The following is a 9,987-nucleotide window of genomic DNA, read 5'->3' as shown; positions in this document are numbered from 1 at the left end:
AACTCCCTTTAATAAGCAATCATTTCACTTGAATATGTCAGTTTTGCTGGTGAGATGGAGGGCCTAAACAAATCTTCAAGTATTATATGTAGTGACACTGATGAGATTTGGTTTGGTTGAGAAGTGGATTGTCTCAAGAGAACGTATCCAGTCCAGATGGGCTCCTGGCCTTGGTGTGGCGCTGTAGCAGTTCCTGTCCCATGTGAGCTGCCATCAGAGAGACCGCAGAACTGCTCCCGGTGGCCACGGCAATATCATACGCCGTCTGGCCCCGATTGTTCTGCTTTCTGATACTTGCATTACACCTGCACAAGCATGAGATTTTTTTTTTAAATACACACCTTTGTCATTTTATCATCATTAATGTTTGTGAAACTCACCCCAGGAGTATCTCAACGCTCCGCAGACCTTGGTTTCCCAGAGCTGCTGCCTCATGCAGTGCCGTATTATTCAACCTGTGGCCACCGCAGATGATCAAAAGTATTCATTTGGCTCAGATTATTACTAGACATATCAAAAGAAACTTGTTTCGAACTCACGGTCCAGAAGCCTGGTTAACATCAGCTTCTCTCTGCACCAGCACAGGAATGACATCATGATGCCCGTTTAGCGCGGCAGCGACCAGAGCGGGACGCCCATCACTTCCCAAACATGCTGGGTCAGCACCCTGCAGAGATACGCCAACATTTTAAACACACCTTCTAGAAATATATACAGCTACACAAAAGATCCCAAGTAAATATAAAGGTGCGGTCGCATTAGCGAAATTTTGGCAAAATTTCAGATAAAAAAGGTCTAGCATTGTACGAAGCAGTCTGTTTCAACATGGCGAAGACCTACGTGACCAACTTGAATTTGTTGTGAAATCTTGTGCAAAATCACATGGATTCCAACTGAAATTACTATATTTCAATGACGAAAATTTGCCAAAGAACACACGCACAAAAAAAAGGACCTTAAAGGGTTAAAAAAAACACCTTAAAAATGTTGGCGTGGACTTGTGTTTTGTAACTTTGTGCAGATCGATTACATGCACAAATACCTATATTACACACTAAAAAAAGAGAAGGTCCCCTTTAAGATGCTGTGGAGTTTTTGGCGCTGTGATTGGTTCTTTAGCCTCACCTCATCCAATAGCTGCTGCACCGCTGAGATCTGGCCCCGCCCCTCAGGCCCCACCTCCTTAAGGAGCAGGCTGTCTTTGGACTCCTGAGAAAGACATTAACCATCCTTTTGAAATGTTTCTTTGTCTTACAAATAGAAACAGTTATTATATCAGTGTGTCTGTGTGTGTGTGTGTGTGTGTGTGTGTGTGATACTGACCGGCTGCTTTTCTGTCGTGTCTGAGCTCCAGATCTTTTTCTGCTTCTTTCTGTTGACTGACGATACTTCTGTATTAATGTTACTGTCTGTACAAACAACATATGACACAGGAAAACACACAGTCATAAACATCACTTTGATAATTTACTGTTAATAAATCAATCATAAATGTATCATTAATTACAGTAGTAAGAGAAATAAATGAATGGTAATATTATTAATAATAAATACTTTGATGCTTAATATTTTATTACTATTGTAAATTATTTAATTAAATGATTAATAATGAACTAATTTTTTTTTTAAATGTTTCATATTTTTAATAAAAAAATCACAATAATTTAAACATACTAAATTAGTAGAAGTTAATGGAAAGGCCCCATCTTGACAGAAAAGCAAACATGTGTTAGTACCCAGGCTGGCTGAATTTCTGCCTTCTGTCACAGCACTGAGGTTCTGAATCTCTGATGCCACAGATCTGCTCTGCTGGCCTGCAGGAGACGACTGGAAGAAGACGTATATGATCTTACACACTGAAAAACATGCAATGCTCAAGAGACTCTCCTTCAGTGTTGCCAGGTCCGCGTTTTTTCCGCAGGATTGGGCTACTTTAACACTGTTGCCTCATGTCCGCGGGTTGAAGCGACCCCAGTAACGTGATATTTAGCCCCTAGAATGCAAATTTTACCAGGGGAGCCCCACCAAAAATGTGTATTTTACCCCCCCCAGATGGGCTCCTGGCCTTGGTGTGGCGCTGTAGCAGTTCCTGTCCCATGTGAGCTGCCATCAGAGAGACCGCAGAACTGCTCCCGGTGGCCACGGCAATATCATACGCCGTCTGGCCCCGATTGTTCTGCTTTCTGATACTTGCATTACACCTGCACAAGCATGAGATTTTTTTTTTAAATACACACCTTTGTCATTTTATCATCATTAATGTTTGTGAAACTCACCCCAGGAGTATCTCAACGCTCCGCAGACCTTGGTTTCCCAGAGCTGCTGCCTCATGCAGTGCCGTATTATTCAACCTGTGGCCACCGCAGATGATCAAAAGTATTCATTTGGCTCAGATTATTACTAGACATATCAAAAGAAACTTGTTTCGAACTCACGGTCCAGAAGCCTGGTTAACATCAGCTTCTCTCTGCACCAGCACAGGAATGACATCATGATGCCCGTTTAGCGCGGCAGCGACCAGAGCGGGACGCCCATCACTTCCCAAACATGCTGGGTCAGCACCCTGCAGAGATACGCCAACATTTTAAACACACCTTCTAGAAATATATACAGCTACACAAAAGATCCCAAGTAAATATAAAGGTGCGGTCGCATTAGCGAAATTTTGGCAAAATTTCAGATAAAAAAGGTCTAGCATTGTACGAAGCAGTCTGTTTCAACATGGCGAAGACCTACGTGACCAACTTGAATTTGTTGTGAAATCTTGTGCAAAATCACATGGATTCCAACTGAAATTACTATATTTCAATGACGAAAATTTGCCAAAGAACACACGCACAAAAAAAAGGACCTTAAAGGGTTAAAAAAAACACCTTAAAAATGTTGGCGTGGACTTGTGTTTTGTAACTTTGTGCAGATCGATTACATGCACAAATACCTATATTACACACTAAAAAAAGAGAAGGTCCCCTTTAAGATGCTGTGGAGTTTTTGGCGCTGTGATTGGTTCTTTAGCCTCACCTCATCCAATAGCTGCTGCACCGCTGAGATCTGGCCCCGCCCCTCAGGCCCCACCTCCTTAAGGAGCAGGCTGTCTTTGGACTCCTGAGAAAGACATTAACCATCCTTTTGAAATGTTTCTTTGTCTTACAAATAGAAACAGTTATTATATCAGTGTGTCTGTGTGTGTGTGTGTGTGATACTGACCGGCTGCTTTTCTGTCGTGTCTGAGCTCCAGATCTTTTTCTGCTTCTTTCTGTTGACTGACGATACTTCTGTATTAATGTTACTGTCTGTACAAACAACATATGACACAGGAAAACACACAGTCATAAACATCACTTTGATAATTTACTGTTAATAAATCAATCATAAATGTATCATTAATTACAGTAGTAAGAGAAATAAATGAATGGTAATATTATTAATAATAAATACTTTGATGCTTAATATTTTATTACTATTGTAAATTATTTAATTAAATGATTAATAATGAACTAATTTTTTTTTTAAATGTTTCATATTTTTAATAAAAAAATCACAATAATTTAAACATACTAAATTAGTAGAAGTTAATGGAAAGGCCCCATCTTGACAGAAAAGCAAACATGTGTTAGTACCCAGGCTGGCTGAATTTCTGCCTTCTGTCACAGCACTGAGGTTCTGAATCTCTGATGCCACAGATCTGCTCTGCTGGCCTGCAGGAGACGACTGGAAGAAGACGTATATGATCTTACACACTGAAAAACATGCAATGCTCAAGAGACTCTCCTTCAGTGTTGCCAGGTCCGCGTTTTTTCCGCAGGATTGGGCTACTTTAACACTGTTGCCTCATGTCCGCGGGTTGAAGCGACCCCAGTAACGTGATATTTAGCCCCTAGAATGCAAATTTTACCAGGGGAGCCCCACCAAAAATGTGTATTTTACCCCCCCAGAATGCGATTTGCATCGGTGGAACCCCCCAAATAGATTGGGCTAGTTTTGAGTAGCAATTGGGCGGGTTTTGTTGTGAAAACCTGGCAACCCTGCTCTCTTTAGACTCAAAATAAAAGCTCTAAGGAGTGTTTCTGACCCTGGATCCCTCCGGCGAGGCAGAGATGAAGTTGATGCGCAGACTGACTTCATAGCTATCCTCCTGAATGACAGCAGATATCATCTAGAGAGCAGATTGACAAACACAAAATGTTAATAATAATAATACAGATAAAAAAAGTATATAATTAAAAATAAAAATAATAGTAAAATAAATTAATAATAATAATAATAATGGAATGAAAGTAAATTTATATAATAAAAACAATAATAGTAAATTAATAAAATAATTTTAAAATTGACTTTGATCATTTACTGTTAATAAATAAACAATAAATGTATCAATTAAAGTAGTAAGATAAATAAATGAATGGTAATATTATTATTAATAAGTATTTTGATTACTCTTGTAAATTATTTCATTAAATGATAATAGTAAACTAATTATTATTTAAAATGGTTAATATAAAAAGTATATAATAAAAATAACAATAACAGTAAAATAAATTAATAATAATAATAATAATAATAATAATGGAATGAAAGTAAATGTATATAATAAAAACAATAATAGTAAACTAATAAAATAATTTAAAAATGATAATACAGGAATAAAACAAAAGTATGTAATAAAATAACAATAATAGTAAAAGTAAATCAATAAATTAATAATAATAATGGATTCTAAATAAAAGTATATAATAATAACAACAACAATAATAAATAATAATATATGATATAATATATAACAATATAAAAATATTTATAATTATAATTTTTAGTGGTCTGGAAAGTGGTCTTACTCTGCCCAGCCGAGGTTCTCCTATCAGAGCTCTGAACTCAGTATTATTCTGAGTGTAACTGCGCAGATGAGCGCAAATGTGATCCAGCTGCTTCCTCCAGTATCCTGAATCATACACACACCACATAAACATATGCTATAGAAGTCATACTTATTTAGTAGACTTATACAGTAGTCTACCTCGGCCTGGACTAACGGCAGTGAGGAGGGGCTTCCTGTCACTCATCTGCTCCTGCCTGCTAAGCTCCGCCTCCCTCTGTTGGCTCTGTTTTTTCAGCTCAGAGCTGGACGGGAAAAACAGACCCACCGTCTGCGTCTGGGCATCTGCGCACATGCGCAAACCTGCAGCTGGCGGCACAGTTGTTGATTCAGGTGCAGGAACTGCTTGCCAGGTGGCTGAAGACTATATGAGAGAGAGCGATGAGGACAATATAATACTGCACGCTTTTAATGAGCACCAAACAGGCCGTGTACTGTACCTGATCAGCTTCCTGTGCATCCTGTCCCTGGTTTACATGTGAGGGCGTCCTGGGTGGGCCGTCCAGGAAGACACCACAGCCACCACAGTAATTAGCATAAGGATGGCTGCTAGCTCCACACTGAGAACAAGTCACAGAGCTGGCTTTGTGGCCGGGCTGCAAATATAAACACAAAATCACACGGCATTCGAGTTCACACAAACACTGCCAATTATACGTTGAGGTGGTACATATCAAAAGGTCTAGTCGGTTCAAGTTCTTCTGGGTAAGTTCGTATTTACGAGTTGGGAAGTCGTGATTACAACAACAGCCATCAAACCACTTTTGTTGGAAGCAAGATTGTGATCGTAAAATAAAAAAAAATAAAAAAAACAATTCTATTAATTTCAACAAATGTTCCATAAATACAGATGCTGTATCCATTATGTGTGACATGTTTTATGGACACGCCCCCAACTCGGAAACCCAGTTTCCTACTTGTAATTACAATTTTGTAGTGCGTTCAACTCATAAATATGATCTTTCTGACATGATAATGGATCCTGCCATAGATATGCTATGCTATATGATATTCTAACCGCTAAATGCTACCAATAGAAAGATGGTAATGAAGGGGAGGGGCATTCTCATTCTACAGAGCATTTGATTGGACAAAAATTGCACATGCCCCTATGAACAAGATGAGTCATCAAAACTTGTGTTCAATTTTCCTTGAAGAGAATGTACTATTTAAATGCATTAAATGTGCTAAAATGTTGTTTTGTCAAACAGTTGAGCACACGTGCATGTAGATGACATTTACATATGAAGAGTTCATTTGCAAAAACCGATGAACTTATTTTTTTATTCCGCATTCCAAGTAATATCAATCAAACTGCAGTTGGGTTGTTTTGATTAAGTAATAATAACTTAAACAAATACAGGTAATTTACTAAATTAAAGTTCATTGAAAGTATGTTTTTTTTCACATATTAAAAGTTTGTTTTATAGCAAAAGCAGATAACTCCACATTTCATGTTTTAGAGTTTTAAAAAACACTCGTTTAATCTTTGTAATCTCCTCAGATGACAATGTAGATGCCTGACAAACGTTGTTGTTGTTGTGATCATAGACTGTATGGATGTGATTACACGCAATACACAGAGTTTTTCCCTCACCATTGTACCGCGCTGCTTTTACAAGGTTCCGTGAAAACGTTTCAGCTTTTATTTACCTTTTTCGCCCTGAAGAAGATATCACAGGTTCATCAAGTTCGTCGAAATTATCCATCCTCGATCACTTTGAGTCAGCTTTGGTGAAACTCCTCTCAGCTAGCACGTCTTTTCAAAGTGAAAGTAGCCTTGAAAGTGGACAAAACCGGCTTTTTTGACTAAACGTGTTTAGGGTCCAGATCGCGCTATATGTGGAGAATAATGCACGGCAATCAGCTCAGTTTATCAGTTTTTGCAAATGAACTCTTCATATATAGATGACCACTAACTTATGCAAAACCAACACAAATGGACTGAAATAGTCTTCAACAGTTCTGGTTTGTCACCTTTGCCCCACACCAGTCGCAGAATCGAGCATCCGAGTGGTTGACTCTATTGCACTTGGAGCAGGAGACCATTTTGCCTTGTGAGCTGGGTACAGGTGCAGCTCTCTGTCCGCTCAAAACCGGCTGTGGAATGATAAAAACCGTTATAATAGTGTCCTATCCCAATCCTAATAATGACTGGCTAAGGAAGACAATACTGAGAAACGGGGCTCTTACTGTGGTTTGCTGAAGCAGCTGGGATTCACAAGTGACACAGTGTGTGATATGAGCAGGGTTTCCCGTCCCACAAGAGTGACAGATGAGCTTATCCTAGAATAATATGGATATAATATACTTGATTGATCGAATAAGTACATGTACTAGTAGGAGTGATCTACTACAGGTGAGAATTTACCTGTAGTCTCAGACTAGCCTGCGGCTGTAGTTGTTGAGTCAGTGGAGACTCGCACACCACACATGTGGCTGTATTGAGCGGCACCATGGTTTTACAATGCACACATAGACCCATCTATGAAAAATCACAGCAAATACTCATATTATTGTGAAATGATCACTTATTATCTGACTATCACTGAATTTTGTAGTAGCCAAATATGTTGTACCTGTCCTCCTTCAGTAGGGGGCAGTCTTTGACCAGGTATTGGAGGCACTGGTACTCCACAGTGCAGGCAGAACCGGGCGAAAGGATCCGAAGGGCGATGACTCAGGCACTTTGGACATCTTCAGAAAGATGAATATTAATCTAAATATATTGAAATAATGAATATAAACGTATATACCTCACCTAAGGAAATCGGTCTCTCTCTGGACCCGTGATATCTGAGTGCTCGTCAAGTTTTTTAAGAGGCTTTCTCCATCTGCGCTCCGGTTCTGGTGGGAGTGAGAAAAAAAGTTAAACAGGATGTATAATAGATAACAGTGATCACCATCATAGTGAGGGTTGTTTGAAAGGGTTTTTATGCATGTTGTAAACCGTTACTTGCGTGTTTTGCACCGTCAGCCGTGCAGATGAACCGGGGCCGAGACGTTGTGAAAGAAACCGAGGGCCTTTCAAAGCTCTGCAAGATTCACTACTGGGATTATCTGATGTAAAAGAGAGCAAATTTGCCACAAGATAGTCAAATATATATATATATATATATATATATATATATATATTGCAAAAAGAAAATTAGGCATATTTATTTATTTATTTGCATTATGATACTATTTTTGTCCATTCATGACAAGGCACATTAAAATTCCATTCCCCTAATAACCTACTGAAATGTGAAAAATATCATTCTAATCACCAGAATGCATGAAAAAAAGAACATTATTTTTTAAATATTAATGAATACATAGTAATGAATAAATATTTATATATTTTTATGAATATTAAATGTAAAGTAGGATTTTAAATATGTATCATGGTAATATTTGTTGCACTGAATTTAAGTTATCCTGACTAATAAAATTTTTACAGTAATAAGAACAAGATTATTTTTACTTTGCCTTAATGAAAATTTATTTTACGTTATAGTAATGAAGAAGGAAATGATCATGATAAAAAATTGAACTTATGCAAAATAGTTTTGTTAATTTTTTTTACATTTTGTATGTGTATGTATGTATATATGTGTGTGTGTGTGTGTGTGTGTGAGACTCATGGGGACTCGTGTCACGGATCTAAATTGAGGTCCCCACAGGTAAACAAGCTAACAAAACACATAATTAAGTTTCTTGTAAGGGGTAGGTTTAGGTGTAGGGTTGGTGTAGGGCGATAGAAAATACGGTTTGTACAGTAGAAAAAGCATTACGTCTATGGAGAGTCCCTACAAGGATAGCAAACCAGACGTGTGTGTGTGTGTGTGTGTGTGTGTGTGTGTGTGTGAGACAAATGCACACAAACTAGAACCAAATGATTTACCTAAACTTTTAATAGAGGAAACGCCAGCTCCATTTTCACTCCCCTTCAAATTCATTAATGAATCCTGTTCAACATAAAGTAAAATTTATAAAACATATTCTTAAATACATGCAGTATTATTATGTTAAAACCAGAATGGGTTCAAACTGACATCCTTGCCATTGATTGGTCTGCCATTCATCAAATTGTCATCCTCATGGCCTGGAGTCAGATCCTGCTCATCTGAAGGAGACGGCGCCACTATGAAAACCTTGGTGACGACTGCACTCTGACGGCCATCGCTGCATTACATTACAAATGGTCTTTATTTAGGTCAGTTTATATTCAAATTTGTCATTTGGTGTTTCTTCAACTACAGGCACTATTGACTTTTAGAAATTAACTTTTCTTTTTACGCTCTCACTAGTTTATTTAATTTGTCTACTAATGGATATATAATGAGAATTCTGTGATTTTTTTTCTGAATATTTCGAGTATATCTAAAATAATGTATGGGCTTTAAAGGGGTCATATGATGCAATTTACATTTTTCCTTTCTCTTTGAAGTGTTACAAGCTCTTAGTGCATAAAGAAGATCTGTAAAGTTGCAAAGAATAAAGTCTCAAATCCAAAGAGATATTCTTTATAAAAGTTAAGAGTCAACCACGCCTACCTAAAACCGCTCGTTCTAACATGCCCCCACATGTCTACGTCACGATGTGGGAAGATTTGCATAACGCCGCCCAAATGTTCACGCAGAGAAAGAAGGCGTAACTTTTATTCTCGCTGTAGTTGTTGCTGCTGCCGCCATGTTGTGAAGGCGCTGTGTGTTTCATTGTGAAAGCGAAACTACTTTGTTTCGAGGACAAAGTCCTCGATATCCGACGATATCCGCTTCGTCATGCCTGGAGCTGATCCGTGCTGGTTGCTGAGGGAATACATCAACTTCGCGCTGTGGATCGCTGGACCGGCTTTCACCGCGGACGAAGCGGAGTCCAGCCCGGGGTTGTAACATGTGGTTGCCGCAAGCCCGCCGGATGCTCCTTTGTCTCCTCACTCAAGCCCGCTGTGTATTTAGTTGTGAATGCGAAACTACTTTGTTTGGGCTTCCAAAAGATGACACAACTAGAAATCAGTGGTTAAGTTGTATTTACAACACTGTTCCAGAACAGTTCAACCCAAATATTCAGATGTGTGCAGCACATTTTATGAAGGACTGTTTCCTGATCCTGGTAGAGTAGACTACAAT

The 9,987-nt window shown here is 38.5% G+C and overlaps 1 protein-coding gene across 1 annotated transcript; it reads right to left on the bottom strand.

The window, feature by feature from the left end:
* Positions 1-8: 8 nt before the first annotated feature.
* LOC107563543 (double zinc ribbon and ankyrin repeat-containing protein 1-like) lies at positions 9-9,641 on the bottom strand. The gene is made up of 20 exons (XM_016248445.1): positions 9,592-9,641; positions 8,911-9,040; positions 8,760-8,823; positions 7,830-7,933; positions 7,635-7,720; positions 7,453-7,570; positions 7,245-7,358; positions 7,067-7,159; positions 6,851-6,973; positions 5,314-5,469; positions 5,015-5,237; positions 4,836-4,939; positions 4,073-4,156; positions 3,621-3,711; positions 3,208-3,293; positions 3,022-3,105; positions 2,436-2,563; positions 2,277-2,351; positions 2,066-2,201; positions 9-169 (listed from the first exon to the last, which is right to left on the bottom strand). Exons 1-20 carry the CDS (start codon positions 9,639-9,641, stop codon positions 134-136), a joined length of 2,085 nt encoding a protein of 694 aa, XP_016103931.1. The 3' UTR covers positions 9-133.
* Positions 9,642-9,987: the final 346 nt, after the last annotated feature.

Source organism: Sinocyclocheilus grahami, unplaced genomic scaffold (genome assembly GCF_001515645.1).
Source record: "Sinocyclocheilus grahami isolate Dianchi unplaced genomic scaffold, SAMN03320097.WGS_v1.1 scaffold878.1, whole genome shotgun sequence".
NCBI lineage: Eukaryota > Metazoa > Chordata > Actinopteri > Cypriniformes > Cyprinidae > Sinocyclocheilus > Sinocyclocheilus grahami.
This window is presented reverse-complemented; position numbering and strand designations above follow the sequence as displayed.